The sequence below is a fragment of the Ictalurus furcatus genome, chromosome 13 (genome assembly GCF_023375685.1).
Source record: "Ictalurus furcatus strain D&B chromosome 13, Billie_1.0, whole genome shotgun sequence".
Taxonomy (NCBI): domain Eukaryota; kingdom Metazoa; phylum Chordata; class Actinopteri; order Siluriformes; family Ictaluridae; genus Ictalurus; species Ictalurus furcatus.
Window position 1 is genome coordinate 26984426 of NC_071267.1, and position 19777 is coordinate 27004202.

Consider the following 19777-nt stretch of genomic DNA (forward strand, 5'->3'; position numbering starts at 1 on the left):
TTTATCACAAAATATGAATGAACAAATCAATCAATCAATGAGCGAGATAATTCGGCGCCATCTTGGAAAGGGAAAGCAAACGTAAGTAAAAGCTTTTAATTTTTTTAATAATTAAAGTCCAAACTGAAATATTGATGTAGGTTTCCCCTAACCATCACAAAGCATCTGAATTTTTCATTTGGAATGTATATCTACACACCTAGCTTTGAATGGTAACATGTCTTTTAATTACAATTACAACAAAGTAATATTAATTACATATATATATATATATATATATATATATATATATATATATATATATATATATAAAAATAATAATAATTGTCTATTGCTGGAGGCATTGATTATTGATTAGATTAAATTAATTAAGTAAATGGATTAAATCTGGGGTCTATAATGTAACACAGCTACATCAGGTATACATTTCCTTTTGAGTAATTCTACATATTAAATGTATGGAATACCTTCCATACCCGTTACCCATTCCTGAGAATGCACACCACGGTGAAGTGCAGTCATCATCGCAAGTAGCCACATTGGAGATGTTCGACATAGAGCCCGCATGTAAGAGTACCTCAGCGTCATTCTGTCCATAATCTGCACGTTCTGCAGACTCAATCTCGGCAACGTAGGAGGACTCAACACTGCGTGTCTGCCCAGTTAGACCAACACAGCGTGCTGCATCAGACATCTGTGAAGGTACACTGCGGTTAAATGTTTCAGCATCCCCATGATCAAAACTAACTATTTCTGTCTCAGGCAAAGGGAGGGAGTTCACTTGCAAAAGAAGATGCACTACTCTCTCATTACCAGCCCTGTCACGGATCTTATAGACATGCATGGAGGGCTTTGAGGCAACAACAGTGTACATGACTGGCTCCCATTTGTTAGCAGGCTTTCGTTTCCCTCTACAGCTCTTGTTAGCCACAAGCACTTGGTCACCAATGGCTAGAGGTAGGCCTTTAACGCTTTTGTTGTACTGGCTGGACTGGTGTCTTTGTTCCACAACAGAATTCTTCTGCACTAACGTCATGGCAGACTGGAGGTCACTGACTAACGATTTCACATACTCGTTATAGTCACAAACAGTCTTATCCTGCAAAACACTTTGGAACATGAGGTCAACTGGCGACCTTGGCGCTCTACCGAACATTAGGTAAAAAGGGGCGAGACCTGTTGTTTCGTGTGCTGTACAGTTGTACACAAAAGTCATGGTCTGCAACAACTGCGGCCACTTCTGCTTAGAGCTAGGTGGAAGGGACCTCAACATGTTACCTAATGTCCTATTGAAACGTTCGGTACCACCGTTCCCCATCGGGTGGCAAAGAGTGGTTCTAGACTTGTCGATGCCAGCCAGTTCAAGAAGCTCGGCAATCAGCTCGCTCTCAAAGGTGATCAGAATGGGTGCGTTGGGGAAATCCATAGACACAGAAAAAAACATCCCACAGTTTCTTAGCCACTCTTTTAGCCGTCTGGTCCTGACACGGAAATGCATGCTCTAGCTTTGTGAAGTGATCCGTGATCACCAAAACATCCAAAGATTTGTTGGTCCGATCCTCTGCAGACCAGAAGTCGATGTATACAAGCTCCAACGGGGCTGTGGTTTTAATACTCTCCAAAGTGGCTCTCGCTGCAGGTTCCGGAGTTTTGCTGAGGACACACCTGGGACATTTCCTCACATAATCCCGCACATCACGCTCCATATCGAGCCAGAAAAACCTCTGACGGGTTAGAGACAAAGTGCGTGGCTGCCCTTGATGACCGGCCAGGTCGTGAACACCTGAAAGTGCCTGAGATTTTAAGGATTTAGGTAAAACAGGTCGGAACTTCTTGTGCCTGGTGAGCGGGTCTTTAATGGCTCTGTACAGGATTCCATTAAGCACTGAAAGTTTGTCCCACTGCTTCAGAATCCGCAAAACGCATTGGTTCTCATTGGCACGTTCACATCTTGATGGTCTGCGCTTCCTGCCAACATAATAAGACACTCTAGCAATGACAGGGTCTTTGGGCTGATGTTCCTGCAAGTCTGTCAGTGAAAGGGAATGAAACACTTCTTCGTCACCACTCATTAAAGAGGTCAGATGTTCAGCAAATAATGTTGCCCTACATTCAGTTCCTGTTTTCCATCCATCACAGGAGGACAGAATCGAAGATACGTCGTCAGCAGACATTGATGTATCCAGCCCAACTTCAAGTGGACCTGATCCTAATTTTTGTTGTTGGCAGGTAAGTCGGAACACCTCTTGCACATTTCCATCTTCTACACTGCGTACTTGTCTCAACAGTTCAGAATAAGGCTCTGACAAAAGCCGCTGACTCACTGGCCTGACAAACGGATCCCTACTGAGTGCGTCCGCCACCACGCTGAGTTTTCCAGGAACGTATTTGATCTCAAAAGAATATGGAGCAAGTTTCGAGACCCAACGCTGCTCGCATACATCCAATTTTGGCTTGGTCATAATATACGTTAGCGGATTATTATCCATCCACACGGTAAACTCATGGCCTTTAAGCCAGTGACTGAACTTGTCACACACTGCCCACTTAAGAGCCAAGAATTCCAATCTGTGCGCAGGATATTTAGATTGGCTGTGGCTCAAAGCCTTACTAGCAAACACTATTGGTCTCTCCTTGTCCTCACCAGCAGGGATCTGAGAGAGTACTGCACCTAGGCCATCTAATGAAGCGTCAGTACAAAGAAGAAAAGGACGCTCAAAATCTGGATGAGCCAGTACCACACCGTCAACAAGGGCCCTTTTTAACTCCTCAAAGCCAACATCACACCCTGGGGTCCAGTCCTGTGGCTTCAACTCCCGAAATTGCCCGTTCTCTTGTGACAACCAGCAACTTTCACTGAGCGTTTCTGGCCAGCTGTTAAGTCAAATAAGGGTCTAGTAACACGTGAACAACCTGGAATAAAGGCTTGGTAGTACAGGACCATACCAAGAAACGATCTGATCTTCTTCTGCGAAGACGTGGTCCTGTCTTCCTTCCTTAGATCCTCCTTTTTGAAAGCAGAGATGACTTTCTCTTTCCCCTCATCAACTGAAACACCAGAACCATCTATGACATGGCCCAGAAACTTTACGGATTTTCTTAGAAAGTGACCCTTTTTAGGTGCTAAAAACACTCCAAACGTGTTAATGCCTCCTGTTCAGAAGGTGCAAAGACCAACAAGTCATCAAGATAGCAGAGAAGACTGGAAAAGTTAAGGTCACCAAAAATGCTGAGCATCATACGCATGAAAGACGCGGGGCTATTGCAAAGGCCTTGAGGAAGACAATTATACTCATACAAGCCCATTGGCGTTGTGAAGGCAGTGTATCGTCAGTCAAACAAATGGAGCGGGATGTTGTAAAATCCTGAAGTTAAGTCCATGGTGTTGAAAAGCGCATTACCTCCCAAGGCTGCGAGGCAGTCAGCTTGATGGGGTAGTGGGTGGCCATCTTTTGTGGTTTTAACATTGAGCCAGTGAAAATCAGTGCAGACTCTCAGATTACCATCTCTACACTTGCATCAATAAAGGTCACTGTTCATGATTCCAGTCTCAGCCATATCACTCTGCAGTTCTCACCTGCTTTCCTACTGAAGTTAAGCAGGGTTGAGCCTGGACAGTACCTGGATGGGAGACTTCCTGGGGAAAACTATGGTTGCAGTTTGAAGTGGTATTAGTGAGGCCAGCAGGGGGCGCACAGATCTGTGAGAGACTGTAAAAACAGCAGTCCTTCAGCTGAGATGTTAAACTGAGGTCTATGTGATTGTTAAAAATCTCAGGACACTTATAGTGAAAGAGTAGGGGTGTAACCCTGGTGAAATTGGCCCTTCTCTATCATGACCCCCTAATAATCTCCCTGTCTGAATTGGCTACATCACTCTCTCCTCTCCTGGTGTGTTTGGAGTTCTGGTGCACTATGGCTGCTGTCGCATCATCCAGGTGAATGCTACACACTAGTCGTGGTTGAGGAAACAACCCCCCCCCCCCCAATACTACGTAAACCGCTTTGACGCAAAGCACCGTTGCATTACAGCCCTACAACAGGGTGTGAGTTTTGTTCCCTGACTCCTACTGTACATCAGATGTGTTCGTAAAAAGTCATGCAGGCTGCATTGAGCAATGTCTACCAGAACCAAAAAGTGGGTGAATGTTTACCATTTCGCAGAAAATTAGCAGCTTCCTGAACACTCTGTTTTCGCAGTTTCTTGTCACAGTTGAAGCAGAAGCAGAAAATGTACTTTTCACCCCTCCCTGAAAAAGAAGTGTTGCTGAAACTGTATGTGAAAGGAAGGAGAATTCTCACTACAGGACTTTTTTATAACCGTTGTAACAGCTGAATGGATGGTGTTATTTTATATTATGGGAGAAAAATTAATCATGATATATAATAAGAGCTGCTCCACAGAGTGATGGAGGTTCGTCCTGGTACTCAAGAGCATCCAGGTACGTCCTCTCATATACACATATTTTTCATTTTGAGAGAGTTGTTTGTTGGATAATACAATTTTATTTTATGATTGCAGATAAGGAATATAAGTGTGGTAAAGGATCTGTCAGGCTGTGGATGCACTTGGTTCTTCTCTTTATCACCATCGTGGCAGTTAAAGGACTTTTGATCACAACTGCCAACTTTTGTAAGTCAAAAACCTGGATCTTTTTCTTATCTCTAATTATAAATCCTGGCTCTTCTTCTGGATAACGCTGAGCTGAGTTTTAACGTGTGCCCGTAAAATGAAATGTCTAATTAAAATAATTACAGATTTTAGGTGAAAATATATTTATTTTTGGGGTAAAAAAGTTTTCTCAAAGAAGACCGGTAAAATGGTCTAACGAGAAATCAAAATAAAATTAAAATGAACTTTTGCCAAATAACATGCTCAGACGACTCGTTCAGTGGTTTTACTCCGAGGTTGTGATTGTGTCGTTTATTTAATAAATAATATACTTGAATACATACTACCTGAACATTTTTTCAAATCCTGTCGTGTTGATTAAACGTAGCCTTATGTGCATTATTGTCATTATTTAACCTTTAATGTATCATGTAATTAGCATTTTTAATATATTTTATTAGAATGGTAAGAAACTGTCATTCAGAATACAGTATAGACTCTGTAAAAATGACGGTACACAGCTGGAAACCCCGCTGCCAGGATTTTACTGTCATTTTACAAGATTTTTTTTTTGTTTGTTTGTTTGTTTTTTTACAGTGATAGCAAAAATAAATAAATAAATAAAAAGAAAGAAATGGTCCAGGAGCATATATTAAAATATTATTGTCATATATTTTTCTATCTTTATCCTTTACAGTTGTGCTGAAATAAATAAACGGTAGTGTGAACATCTGCACATCCTTAGAGCAAAGTGAAAAAGGCAATTCTTTTTATTTTAGAGTTTCCTTCATTATTACAAGTAAAACAATACATTTTTTATAAATCTAAAGGACACTGTCTTCCTTTCTGAATGTGTTCTACTAAATATTACTTCGTGTCTTTATAACTTTTTTTTTTTTTAAATAACAATTAAAAAATTTGTATGTTGTCTTATTGTTCTGGGATTGTTGTCGTATTACATGATACATTTCGTTTTTAATTTCTTGCTATTATCTCTGAGATAAAATATAAAATAGAGCATGTTTTTTTTTCCTTTCTTTCTTTCTTTCTTTCTTTCTTTCTTTCTTTTTGCAGTGCTGAGGGTAAATGCTGGAGAATCTGGAGACCTGAAGACGAACCCAGTTTGTGTGAGTAACAAGAGCAGAGACGGAGAGAAATCACAGCTTCATGCAGAAATCCAGAGACTCACAATGCTCCTGCACAACATCACTACAGGTGCATCAATAAAATAAAATAAATACATTCTGTACCATGTATCTCATGCACAGCGCATATGTATTGCAATACATAACTGGAACCAAAAATAGCTTTAGCTGCTTGGTTTATTATTATTATTATTATTATTATTATTATTATTATTATTATTACTATCTATCAATAATTATTAATTAGTGTTAATAGTCATAATTAATCATTATTAATTATTAATAGTTAATAATTATCCCCGATCCTCAGGTATACTCATCCCTTCATGACTTTTCTGTTCTCTGGGTCATGTAGACCCTCGATGCCAGCTTTGCCCGAAGAGATGGCACATGTTTAAGGGTCACTGCTACTTCATCTCGGCAGGACTGGAGGAAGACCGTAAGTGGGCCGAGAGTTTGGAATACTGCGTCCAGCACAACGCCAGCCTGGCCATCATTCAGCATGAAGCTGAGATGGTAAGAACGAATCAAAAGGCTGATCAGCATTTGTGTTAGAGATCAGAAGAAACAACAGAGAGGAAATGAGGAGTAATTAGTTAGGACTCTTTGGTTGGGCGGCTGTGGATCAGGTGGTAGAGCGGGTCGTCCACTAATCGTAGGGTCGGCGGTTCGATTCCCGGCCTGCATGACTCCACATACCGAAGTGTCCTTGGGTAAGACACTGAAAGCCGAGTTGCTCCCGATGGCAAGTTAACGCCTTGCATGTCAGCTCTGCTACCACTGGTGTGTGTGTGTGAATGGGTGAATGAGACACAGTGTAAAGCGCTTTGGATAAAAGCGCTATATAAGTGCGGCATTTCTTTAGTTATACATTAGACTCCTGCTTGGTTGAAAATGAAAACTTGCACGCACGCCAGCCCTTTCCGGATAAGACTGGACACCCCTGATTTAGACATATGGACCATATTTGAGGCCAAAATCTTCTTCACTTCATGTTACAGAACTGGCATAACAAAACATAGATTAAAGGTGCGGTAAGTGATTTTTAAGTCAGAATTCTTTAGGTAATCATTATATTTTGTAAATTTTTCCTCAGTAAAGTATCTGCATAGATAAGAAACTGTGGTCTCTGTGACGTCCCATGCTCTGTAGATCAAATACGAAACTCATGATGTGGACCATTATCCTACAGCCAATCAGGACAGGGGGTATCCTGATTGGCTCAGTGGCCTACTCAGCTGTCAATCATGTTTCCTGTTGATTCAGAAAGCTCCACCTCTTCTAGTAGCTTAATTACAACCGAATAACTATCAAACTAAACAATTCAAAAGGTTTTTTTCTATAAAAAAATTAAAAATAAAAAAAAAGTGAATGCAGGTCTTGATATTACAGGAGTTTATCGTCAATCAGCTGAGCAGGTTTTCAGAGACGCCGTTTCTCTGGCTCGGCCTCACTGATGCACAGGTGGAAGGTGTGTGGGCGTGGCAGGATGGAACACTGTTACAAAACCACAGGTTGTAAGTATCCTCTAATTAAATATCCGTCGTTGAGTCGTTTGACATTTTCTTGAGGTTAGGTTTGATTAACGTCATATCAAGTCGAAAGCAGTATGTTTCCTTATATGGGTTTACACCGCAGTTTAATTTGCCGTGGATAAATCACAGGTTTAAATGAACACTCTCGTTCTGATACATTATCTTGTCTGTAGGGACAACTCACACCGGAACTTGTATGACAGACTATAATAAGACCGCATAATTCAATTCAATTCACTTTTATTTCTTTAGCGTTTTTAACAATGGACGTTGTCCCAAAGCAGCTTCACGGGAATATATACATTCAGGATATAGATTTTAAATGAATAGGAATTTATCCCATAATAAAACGATTAAGAAAACCATGTAGTTATTGAGCAAAGATATTTAGTATCTATGGAAGGAGTCTCCAGTGTCAGTGCTGTGTAACGGTCAGGGAAGTCTTTTAACTTTTAACTTCAAGAGAGGGGAAGAAGAGAAGCTGGGGACGGAACGATTGTTTATAGCTGCTATAACGTCAGTGAGAACAAGAAGGAACTTGTTTCGTGGACGATCCATAACTATATACAGTTTTGTTTTTGTTTTTTTTTAAAAAAAATGCGATGTGTTGTTCAATAGTTCAATAGTTCAATAGAAAAATGTGAAACTGCTGTAGTATAAAGAGAGTAAAACACTTCAGGAAAAAAGAATTAGTGGATTATTATATTATAACAGCAAGACCTGTTGTGAGTTATTCCCTTACAGATGCTTTGTGTGTGTGTGTGTGTGTGTGTGTGTGTGTGTGTTTAGCATAAAGGTGCAGTGGGACTCCGAGCACAGAGACTGCGCAGATCTGAGAGGGGATGGAAGTGTGTTTGCGTGTGACTGCGAGTCCTACGGGCCCTGGCTGTGTGCGAAACCCATGGAGCCACCAGTGATTTAAAACTTTTCAGTCAGCTCCAAAAATAATGGCACCCTTCCAGAAAATGAATATACAGTATATGGGTTTTCGAAGCTATTGTTATTTCCATGATGAATTATTTGGTGAAAGCTCCACTGGAGAGAAGAACAGTGCTGAGGATCTTCCTGGAATGTCGAACAACGTTGGAGACACTCGTCTTGGACACGGTCTTGGACTGTGTTGGATTCTTAGGCTTGTATACTGTATGTTGTTCAAATCCAGAGAATGATCAAACATATGACGTGAAACAAACCAGGACCGTTTCTCCGTTGCACGTTTGGACGTGTAGTCTTGTTGAAAGTTTCATATACGGTCAACTCTTAACGTACTGAGAGATACGGCTAAAACGTCCCGGTACGCGCCACAAAACAGACCCAAAGCTGATCAGTGATCAATGATCCACCTTCGTGTTTTCCAGTACGCTCGGCAGATGTTCCTCACATGCAGTCCCCTTTTGTAGTTCTAGTTCAAATGAAGGGTGCCAATAATTCTGGAGGTGGCTGTAAACATTCGCCTGTTCCGATGATCATCACACTGATATTGTTGCTGAGTGAGCTTAGACTTGGGTTTCACGTGCACTGACGGTGAATAACGTGTCTTACGTGAGTGTCAGGATAAAGCCACATATCATATAAACGTGCTAAAATACCGTCTTCTCTTGTGAGCTGTCCGTAAAATGTTCTTTCAACTGTCTGAGATGAAAGAAATCCTGAAATCATCTCGGTGTCTCAATCCCATGATTTCTTCCTGGACACCAGATTCGCTTAGGTCAGCCTGAAGACGTGTTCGATGAGACTTTACGTCCATGTGAAAAGAAGTGAAGAGGTGGTTTCTTTTTTGCCTTTTTTTTATTTTTATTTAAAAAAAAAAAGTCATTTTATTAAATTTGTATAGTCTTTACATGTATATATATCTTTATTATATATGTTATTCTGACTTCATTAATCGATGGGGAAAAAATATATTCTTAAAATATATCCACAATATGCATTAAGAAAATGAAGAACCTAAAGAGGCTGAAGAACCTGAAGAACCTGAAGAGGCTGAAGAACCTGAAGAACCTGAAGAGGCTGAAGAACCTGAAGAGGCTGAAGAACCAGAAGAACCTAAAGAGGCTGAAGAACCTGAAGAGGCTGAAGAACCTAAAGAGGCTGAAGAACCTGAAGAGGCTGAAGAACCTGAAGAACCTAAAGAGGCTGAAGAACCTGAAGAACCTGAAGAGGCTGAAGAACCTAAAGAACCTGAAGAGACTGAAGAACCTGAAGAACCTGAAGAGGCTGAAGAACCTAAAGAGGCTGAAGAGGCTGAAAAACCTAAAGAGGCTGAAGAACCTAAAGAGGCTGAAGAGGCTGAAGAACCTGAAGAGGCTGAAGAGGCTGAAGAACCTGAAGAGGCTGAAGAACCTAAAGAGGCTGAAGAACCTGCCTTCTTTAAGAAGGTAGCCAGGAATCAGGAATTATTCTTCTGACATACTGAAGGAAATGATTTCCTGACAAAAACAGGATGGAGGTAAATAGAGCCAGACAATACAGTGACAGAACATCGATATTGTGATGAATTAGGTTCCGGAGATACAGTATTATGGGCTGTCTGTACAGGATTTCACAAAAAAGTTGTTTTTTTGTTGTTGTTTTTTTTTTGTTGTTGTTTTTTTGTTTTTGTTTTTTTTTTTACAGAAAACTACTCAAATTCGAAGGCTGAATAGCATTAAAATGCTATTAATTAATAATAAAGCAAACAGATTTCTAATAAAACAAAACTCCATGTGTTACTATGATGTCCTCAATATGAAAAATATGATTTTTTAAACAAAAAATATATGTATATATTAATATAGATATAATAAGCACGCCCTGGTGCAATGATGTTCAATCTAACACATGGAGAATGAATAATTGTAAAATAAAGTGCAGTCTAGCAGCAATCGCAGTAATAAATGAACACGGATAGAAAGTCAGAAATTCAGGAAGTATCATGCGGGCAGAGAATATCTCAAGACAAACGGACATCATAAATATATTAAATAATGCTACTACGGTGAAAATCTATGCTGAATTTGGCACAGGATGATAAAGTGTTCAGTGTTATGTACAAGGAAAAGAATTTATGAAGCGCTGTCGTCTTCAGGACAGGATACCGTCATGACAGTCCTCCCGTCCAGCGGGGCGAAGAGCGGGTAGAGCTTCCCGTGGAAATGCCCCGTGAAGGTGTAGATGTGCGATTTGTTCTCCACGTGGTAGAAAGAGATCTGGCCCTCTTCGTAGTCGATGTATATTCCCATCTTCTTTGGCACCAGCGTGACAGGCAGCGGCGTCTCGGGGTCCGTGCAGGCGTAGAATTGTCGTGTGCTCCTCCACAGCACCCAGTAACCCTTCGAAGGCTTCATAGGGAAGCGTCCGTGCCTCTTAGAGGACGCCGTGGTGACCCCGACTCTCCAGTAGCCGTTGTTCGCTAAATCCACTTCCCAATAGCTGCGGCCTCTCGTGTAGCCCATCCAGCCCAGGACGCACGGCCAGCTGTCGAAGCGTTGTGGGCTGTACGGCAGGTCGGCTTCTTCCAAACCCTCCTGAACCTTCTTCTGATCATCGGAGAGCAGCAGCCAGGGGTGGGCCGTCAACGGGTCGAGGGTAACATTGACTGGGGTACGTAGAGAACAGAGCGGAAGTAAGCATCCGGTTTAAATCATGTCAAGAAACAGGCATTCCTTTGTTCTTTTTATACCGTGTAATGTTGTCAGAAACGTACCTGATGCGCTGGTGATCCAAGACCACACTAGAGAATACGAAACACAAAAGATTACTCAGATGAACACACACACACACACACACACACACCAGAGACGCAAATCAGAACTCCGTCCGATTATTGTTCAGATACATAATTTATGTACAATAGCTGGTGAAACGTACCGGAGTTGGGGATGTATTGTTGTGTGCCTGTTTCAGAGAGGAAAAAAAAAAGAAACAAGTCAGAAAGAATTGAGGCAACTTCAGTTTCAACTTCATCTTTCAAACAAAAAAAATATATTTCTAAAGATTGAAACAGTCACTCATTCGCCGGTATGGCTAAAGGGTTGACAATGTGTTGCTAGGTGGTTGCTAAGATGTTCCAGGTGGTTGCTAGGCGGTTGCAGTGGTACGTTACTGAGGTTTTATTAGGTGGGTGATCGTTTGTTTCTAATCCGGTTGCTATGTGATTGCTATGGTGTTGCTAGGTGGTACTAGATGGTTTCTATGGTATCCCAGGTGGTTGGTAATACTTCACTTTGTGTGTAATGAATCTAGAATACATGAAAGCTCCACTTTTTGAATCAAATTTTTTGAGGTGCGCCTGTAATCATAGCTAACATGACAGCTTTGTATTTTCTCACCTGCTTCCCAGGAGCGCTGCTTTGCCGAAAGCCACAGCTGAGAAACCAGGTCCTGCATTAATGAAACAACACCAGCGCACATAAGAAACTTTTCCTCCGATGACCTGCCTCGATATGGTTTTATTCATTACACCCTTCAGTTGTCGACTCATTTGCTTTGAATGGAATCTTTTTTTGTCTTGTTTTAAACGATCTGCGTGGCTGTATTGACTTATACAGTATCTTATCATCTCCTGTCTCATCCGTGCGCAGAGGTCAGAGGCCTGCATGCAGAGCATGAACTTCAACCACCGTTTCCTGGGAATCATGAGCGAGCTTATCCTTTATCCTACGTTCATCTCGTATAACCGCAATAAACTGACAAAACATCATAAATCAGCTTCATCATGCACACACAGCCATTCAGCTGTTACGCAAAACCCATGGTGTATACAGTATTATACAGTATATACACTCTATATACACTCAGTGTATACACTCTATCTTCTCTAGTTTCTGAGTGAAAGACAAGGAGACTGCACCCCATTGCACAATTTATTTTAAAAATTATATATATATATATATATATATATATATATATATATATACACAGTGTATCCTATAATAGAACAAGTGCAAAAATGATAAAGAATCAGTATACATGCTGTTAAAAACTTAAATTGTTAAATGAAATTACATTTCGCATCTATTATTTATTGAATTATCAACGATAAATTATTAAATTGTTTATTTGGTCATCTTTTATTTAATAAATAAGAAAAAAAATACATTAAATGATTTATTAATACTACAATCCTTTGGTTGTTCCTAGAGCAATAGTTCTAAACAAAACCTTTATATATATATTTATATTATATTATTATTTATATATTATTAAAATAATATATAGAGAACCCCTGAAGAACCTTTTTTTTTTTTTTTGTGGAAGATTGTAAAATTTTAACAGGATAACGTTTATTTAAATCATTTATTAATCACTCGTTATTACAATTGAATTGAAAATCAATAATCGTTAAATTATTAGGAATTTATTAATTTAATTAAACTAGTTTATTTAAATGATCTTATTTTATCCTGGAATGGCAGACATTTAAACTTTTTATTTAAAAAAAAATAAAATAATAAATCATCACTTTTTCTTACATGATTAATATCCTCATACACAAAAATGATGTTAGCAAGTGAAAATATCTCGACTGTGAGAAAATGTATCTAATATTTCTTTTTTGTTTTTTTTAATAGTTATAGATTATTCTACATCAAATAGGAGATTTTTCCTCGTTTTTAAAAAAATTTTTTTTTTTTTTTTTTACACATTTCAAGCTTAAAATTTTCTTAATAATATAATTAACAATAATTAATTAATAATAATTAATTAATAATAATTTGACCTCTGGTAAGAAATAAATGCTTAAAATGAGAGAAAAAAAGAGACTATTTGTCAAGCTTGATAACTTCACACTGTAACTAACGCAGAAGAGGACACTCGTTATCTGACCTTGCTGTCGTCCTTCAGTAAAGACCAGGTGATGAACTCGAGCAGCGGCATCAAGGAGACGAGCCTCTTCTTCCTCAGACCGAGCAGACGAAGCATCTGCGGCAGCTCATCTCCCAGCATGCCACAGCTCTGAGTGCAAAAAGAGGCCATGAACAGTTCGGCTGTTTTCCGGGTTAAAGAACTAACAGCCTTGTTATGACGTTTTGTAAAGCTGCCAAGCTTTAGTGATTAAGTATTGCGTAACCCAGCGTAGAGGTGAAGGGTTTCTTTAGGACGTCTTTAATCTCGCTCACCTCTGAGACACTCTGAAGCTCTTTGGCCCACTCCATGACCCTCTGCTGCACCACTTCTCCATGCTCCTCCTTCTTCTGCTCATCATCCTCACTGCACTTGAACCTCTCCTGCAGCCACGGGCTCTCTTTAGATACCTGACAGATATCAGGATCAGCGTTATTTTGCGTTTGCCGTCCGATTATTTCGGACTTTCTGTGAAAGAGTCTGCGGCCGATTTCTTTCTAGCCCAGATGATAAATTCATACAGCCAATCGGCGACAGAGCGAAAGATCTGACCTCCGTCCGCACTGATTTTTTTTTTGTTGCTGTCACCAAATAAGATACGAAATCTTTATCCTCATTATACTTGTGTACAACGAGTGCGGTCGTGGTTTAATGTACTCGAATGAGATGGATTGGATTTTTTATTATTATTATTATTATTTGCTCCATATCGTTTCTCTTACGTCATCGGTGACACCTCATGATATAATTCATCGCTCAACTCTATTAAACCGTCAAACTGGTGATAGATGTCAGCCTTCATCACTCCCTCTGACCTTGTCGACGCTCTTGAGTTCATCAGCCCACTGCAGGATGAGTTTGCGGCTCTCCTCCAGACTGCGCTCGGTTCGAGGGTCTTCGTGCCGATCCGACGCACCCGAAGCACACTCATCTCCACCATCGCTTCCTTTCTGCAGCCACAACACACACACACACACACACACACACATACCCATCCGTACATTATTATGTGTTATCGGTTCATTTTCCAAGAACAAGTCTAACCTCACCCTAGATCTTTCTCTATCTGTCTCTCTGCACGTTCTCCTCCAACACATCTGTCTAAAATGTGACTCTGTGCATGAAGTATTCAGAACGTACAGAATCAAACGTGTAATCTAAATAAATGACCTCTTTTCATAATCAGCATTCGCAGCTTTTATACAACCACCTGGTCATAAATCGGGACGCGGTATCTCTGACGGTTTATCAGGCTCCAATAAACGTTGTACGTGTCAGATCGCACGCAAGCAATAAATTACACGCTTTCATAACCAAACGCATTTCACGTTACAACCTTAAACGTTCAAATAATGACAAATATTAACACAAATATTAGTTACATGGACTGTTATTAGTGTTCAGAGTACTTAGTAGATATTAATAGTTAATAGTCGGGATTTCAGGTTTAAAATTTATTCTCAAAGTGTTTGATATCTCTTTCTACCGAAACAATTTATTACACGTTCTTACTCATTTAAATTCCTATGTATGAACGTCGTGCTTTTTATCCATTTACAGTATAATTACATGTTGTAGAACATCCACAAGACAGCTGTTATAGCAGCAGCTCCTCGGACCCGAAGACTTTCCTGTGGCGCGACACTGGAGACTCCTCCCATAAATGTTAAATAAACATCTCCTTACAGGAAACGTCACCATATCGACGCTTAAACGTTCGTCTTTATTAAATACGTTTTTGTTTTGTTTTTTTTATAGCTGTTTATTATCAGACTAAATCCCCGTGAATGAGATGTTACTATAGAAACGATATCATATTACTTCGGACCAATCAGAATCGAGAATTCAACAGCGCTGTGGTATGATAAGATTTAAACACCTTACTGTCTCTGAGGAAACACGAAACCGAGACAATACGGAGCAAATTAAAACCATGTATTACTAGATTCATTACAGTATTAAAGGACAAATATCAATGACTGTTATCCAGCTGTCAAAAGTTACCACATAATAAATCTCTATTATTTTGGCACACCTTAAAAATTCTCGAGAGTTAAGTTATTCCTCCAAAATATGTCCTATACCAAATTAATTAAGCTTAATAGAAAATTTTAATTTTCCTTCCTAAATGCGATATCAATATTCATGAATGGCTCATGTCGTTAAACAGTAACTGCATCTTTTACAGTGCTGTGAAGAAGTATTTCTTCTGTTTGTGTGTGTATCTCATGCTAGATTGTTTCAGAAATTAATACAAAATCTAAAATGAAACAAAGGCAGCCTGAGAAAACACAAAAGACAGTTTTTAAATGATCATGTTATTTATTGAAGCAAAAAAAGTTATCCAATACCAACTGGGCCTGTGTGAAAATGTATTTGCCCCCGTAGTTACTAATTCCCCAAATCTATGAAACTGCATTCATAATGGGGTTCAGCTGGATGAGACACAACCAGGCCTGATTACTGCAAACCCTGTCCAATCACATCAATCCCAGTCTGGGAAGGGTTAGAAAGATATTTCAAAGGCTCTGGGACTCCAAAGAACCACAGTGAGAGCCGTCATCTCCAAATGGAAAAACTCGGCAGAGTAGTGAACCTTCCCAGAAGTGTCCGACCTTCCAAAATTCCTCCAAGAGCACAGCGACGACTCATCCAGGAAGTCCCAAAAGAGCCAAGGACAACATCAAAGGACGTACAGGCCTCTCTTGCGTCAATAAAGGTCACTGTTCATGACTCCACTATCAGAAAGACACTGGGGGAAAATGTCCTCCATGGAAGAGTGGTGAGGTGAAAACCACTGCTGACCCAGAAGAACATTAAGACTTGTCTGAATTTTGCCAAAACACACCTTGATGATCCTCAAACCTTTTGGGAGAATGTTCTGTGGACTGATGAGTCGAAAGTGGAACTGATTGGAAGACAGGCGTCCCGTTACATCTGGTGTAAACCAAACACCGAATTCCACAAGAAGATCATCATACCTACGGTCAAGCATGGTGGAGGGAGTGTGATGGTGTGGGGATGCTTTACTGCTTCAGGGCCTGGGAAACTTTCAGTAATTGAGGGAAGCATGAATTCTGCTCTCTACCAGAAAATCCTACAGGAGAATGTCCGGTCTTCAGTCCATAAGTTGAAACTGAAGCACAACTGGATTACGCAGCAAGACAACGATCCAAAGCGTTGGAGTAAGTCCTAGTCCTAGTAGTAAGTGAAAGTCTGATCTCCAGTTATCGGAAACGTTTGGTTGCAGTTATTGCTGCTAAAGGTGGCACAACCAAATTTTAAGTTTAAGGGGGCAATTAGTTTTTCACATTGGTGATAGGTGTTGGATAAGATTTTTTGCTTCAATTAAAAAATTTAATAAATCAAAACTGTCTACTCACGTTGCCTTAGTTTTATGTTGTATTTCATTTGAAGATCTAAAGCTATTTAGTATAAGGTATACCCAAAACCAAAAGAAGTCAGGATGGGGCAAATACTTTTTCACAGCACTGTACGTGCTCTGAGCATTTTCCTTTTTCTAATCTATAAACCATGAGGAAAGCAAACTTTTCTGTTTAACTGTAAATTGTAGCTATGAAATAATAAAGCTATGACTAACCTTTATAAACACATAAAACCTCAGAGCTGTCACTTAAGGAGCTCCCGTTGTGTCTTCGGCTCCAGAGAAACAAAGAAATAAGGAAGCGCGAAAGGGAAAACCCCAGCCGTGGAAGATCAGCACAAATCTTTATGGATATTTCTCTGTTTATTTCCTTACTTGAATGACCTCCGTGTCAGAGTCTGTATTGTAATATTTCCTGGAGTTATAACCACAGGACAAGAGAAAAACATTCCCCATGGTTTCTTTTTCTGACTCACCTTACAGACTTGTGCCACCTGTAGCTCCCAGCTGTTGAGAAAGCTGATGCACTCCTGCAGGCTCCGGAGGTCTTTCAGGCTCTTCTGATGGTGTCTTTGCTACAGGGAATGCCGACAGAGACATCAAAGAGAAGCTGTTAAATAATATTGACCAATTCTTGCAAGGAAATATAACTTCTAGGATATAATATCAGATATAAGGTCTGATCTAACACCTTCCATACCAGGGACCACAGACCCCCTGCAGTACTTTTTATGGACCTGAACAATACCGTGCAGTACCTTTACCAGCTCTTACAGAACCACTGACCCACCGCAGCACCATAGCAAGCCCCTGTAGGACCACAAATCTTCTTTGGGATGTCTACAAAGCTCCTGAAGTATCTTTCCAGATCTCTAGGGTACCACAGACCCACTACAGAACTCCATGCAGAAGCACAGACCTCGTGCAGTACAGGATCACTGAGACCCTGCAGTGCATTTACAACCCCTACGGGACCACAGTCCCCATGCAGTACCTTTTTGGATATCTAGGGCAACATGTACCTTCTGTAGTACCTCAATGGACCCCTATCAGAACCACTCTTTCCCTGCATTACATCAAAGAACCGCTGTGAGACCACATACCCTATGAAGTTACTTGTCAGATCTCTAGGTTACCACAGTCCCCTTTAAGTACTTTTAAAAACTCCTACAGTACCTTAACAGACACCTATGGGACCACAAAACCCCTGAAGTACCCTAACAGACTCTTACAGGTCAGCAGTCCACCTGCATTAACTATTCAAGCCACAATGAGACCACTGAGTAACCGCAGTACCTTAACAGGATCCATCTGGATCCTTCCGGATGAAAGACCTCCTGTTTTCAAATCTCTAGGGACGACAGTCCAACCGCAGGACCTTTAAAAACCCCACTGAGTCACTGCAGTAGCTTAACAGGACAGCAGACCTCCTGAAGTACCGTATAAAAAATCTCCAGGGACGACAGCTCAACTGCAGGACCTTTCGAAACCACACTGAGCTCCTGCAGTACCTTAAAGGACATCTATGACACCACATACTCTCTAAAGTACCTTTAAAGACCTCTACACAACCACAGTACCTTTAGAAACCTCTACATGAACTTAACAAACACCTATGAGGCCACAATCCCCCTGAAGTACCCTCCTAGACCCCTTTGAGACCACGGATCTCCACGCAGCACTGAATTAGACTCCTACAAGACTACGTCGCCACTGCAGTACTTTTGTGGACCTCCCTAGCTCGGAAACATGTCTTGAGCAGAAGAAAGAGAAAACAGGGTGTTTCCTGTTTACCTGTGAGCGTGAAGACGTGCTCTTGCTGTTCTTGAAAGGGCTGCTGGGAGCTGAGCTGTGAACCTGCACCGTTTCTTCCGGAAGATTCCAGCGCACCGCTCCGATCGAGTGGCTCTGCATCTCCACATTGACCACAGCATTCAGTTCTGCCACAGACAGAAGGTCAGCCCCCAAATAATAATAATAATAATAATAATAATAATAATAATAATACAGTTTCTCTACTTTATAATACATGCATACAGTTGATTATTTAGCTCATATTGGGAGATTAAAAACTTTACACTTAGAAGATAATGTTTTCAAGCTCCGTACACTGAAATACACTGAAATGTATAGTTTGATAACTATATATCTTTTTAACTTGGCATTTAATTACAAGTAACTGCTCTGTTTTGGCATTTTTTAAAATTTATTTAATATTTATAAATAAAATGATATATGTAATTTTATTATAGATTTGCATACTACACACAACAGCCATCAACTATCTGCCCTCTTCCGCACGCAGGAGCTCGCAGACGGCCGTGATTGGCTAGCGTTTTAAGCATTACAGATACACATGCGTATAATACATATAGGCATGTTACATACTGTGTCATATAAATATAACAGAAAGCTAGTGTACATACTCTTTTGTGTTCTGTCTTTAAGAATCCCCTTCATCTTGTGCAGTGTTACCAGTTTTCCTGAAATGAATAAATAGATACATTTTTAAATCCAAAATAGACATCTTCTGCACACGATATAACAATAAATGATACATAATTAATATTTGTAATAATTTCATCGCTATATATATATATATATATATATATATATATATATATATATATATATATCGGACCCTATAACGGCACTTCCTTGTTCATGAAATATTGTTCCCTTCAATTTTTAATATGAGTAAATAACGCTATGAGAAATGGAAATCCCAGCAGGACTCACCAGGAGCTGAGTCCGGTGGAGGTGGCAGGAGAAAAAGAGCGAACGATCTCGCTCATCTCACGCTTTTATCTCAGTGCCGTGTGAACTTCGGACCTGTTTCATAACCTCGGTTTATAAGAGCAGTTTATATGAGTGGGAAAATCTCCTCCACTATACAGTATTTATCTAATGTGTAATAGGGTAATAGGAGTCACAGGGTTGGCCGATGGTAAGTGATGGATTTACCGGAAAAGTCAAGAGGTCATTCCTATAACCTATCTATCTATATATATATATCTATATATATATCTATATCTATATATATATATATATATATATATATATATATATATATATATATATATATATAAAAAAAAACCCTGAATAGGTCTAGCACCAGTAGAACTGAGCGCTGACATAACGTTAAAAGAAATTAAATAATGAATTAAAGCAAAATTTCTGGCTATAAAATGACTAATGATGAAAAGTGACTTATGTGAGTTTCTAAACACGAATCCAGATCAATAGAAACCAATCAAATGAAGCAATTCCTCCTG

At 39.9% G+C, this 19777-nt stretch overlaps 2 protein-coding genes across 2 annotated transcripts; one reads left to right on the forward strand and one right to left on the reverse strand.

The window, feature by feature from the left end:
- Window positions 1–4407: 4407 nt before the first annotated feature.
- Window positions 4408–8226, forward strand: LOC128616584 (C-type lectin domain family 4 member M-like). Its single transcript, XM_053639191.1, has 5 exons — window positions 4408–4441; window positions 5686–5826; window positions 6091–6272; window positions 7149–7273; window positions 8081–8226. Exons 1-5 carry the CDS (start codon window positions 4408–4410, stop codon window positions 8211–8213), a joined length of 615 nt encoding a protein of 204 aa, XP_053495166.1. The 3' UTR covers window positions 8214–8226.
- A 1366-nt stretch (window positions 8227–9592) lies between these two features.
- si:dkey-219e21.2 (E3 ubiquitin-protein ligase TRIM39) lies at window positions 9593–19256 on the reverse strand. The gene is made up of 11 exons (XM_053640410.1): window positions 19242–19256; window positions 18929–18985; window positions 18297–18442; window positions 16979–17077; window positions 13933–14067; window positions 13393–13527; window positions 13100–13228; window positions 11602–11653; window positions 11141–11167; window positions 10977–11003; window positions 9593–10868 (listed from the first exon to the last, which is right to left on the reverse strand). The coding sequence occupies exons 2-11, from the start codon at window positions 18960–18962 to the stop codon at window positions 10336–10338; spliced, it is 1317 nt and encodes a 438-aa protein (XP_053496385.1). The 5' UTR covers window positions 18963–18985; window positions 19242–19256; the 3' UTR covers window positions 9593–10335.
- Window positions 19257–19777: the final 521 nt, after the last annotated feature.

What these genes read in the sequence shown, in the direction of transcription:
- LOC128616584 (XM_053639191.1), top strand. Translation starts at nt 4,408, where the DNA reads ATGGAGGTTCGTCCTGGTACTCAAGAGCATCCAG. An exon ending in CCTGCACAACATCACTACAG is followed by an intron (nt 5,827 to 6,090) that starts GTGCATCAATAA and finishes CTTCATGACTTT; the next exon opens with TCTGTTCTCTGGGTCATGTA. An exon ending in TTCAGCATGAAGCTGAGATG is followed by an intron (nt 6,273 to 7,148) that starts GTAAGAACGAAT and finishes TTGATATTACAG; the next exon opens with GAGTTTATCGTCAATCAGCT.
- si:dkey-219e21.2 (XM_053640410.1), bottom strand. Translation starts at nt 18,962, where the DNA reads ATGAAGGGGATTCTTAAAGACAGAACACAAAAGA. An exon ending in TACTGAAGGACGACAGCAAG is followed by an intron (nt 11,654 to 13,099) that starts GTCAGATAACGA and finishes TCATTAATGCAG; the next exon opens with GACCTGGTTTCTCAGCTGTG. An exon ending in GCAGCGCTCCTGGGAAGCAG is followed by an intron (nt 11,168 to 11,601) that starts GTGAGAAAATAC and finishes TCTCTGAAACAG; the next exon opens with GCACACAACAATACATCCCC.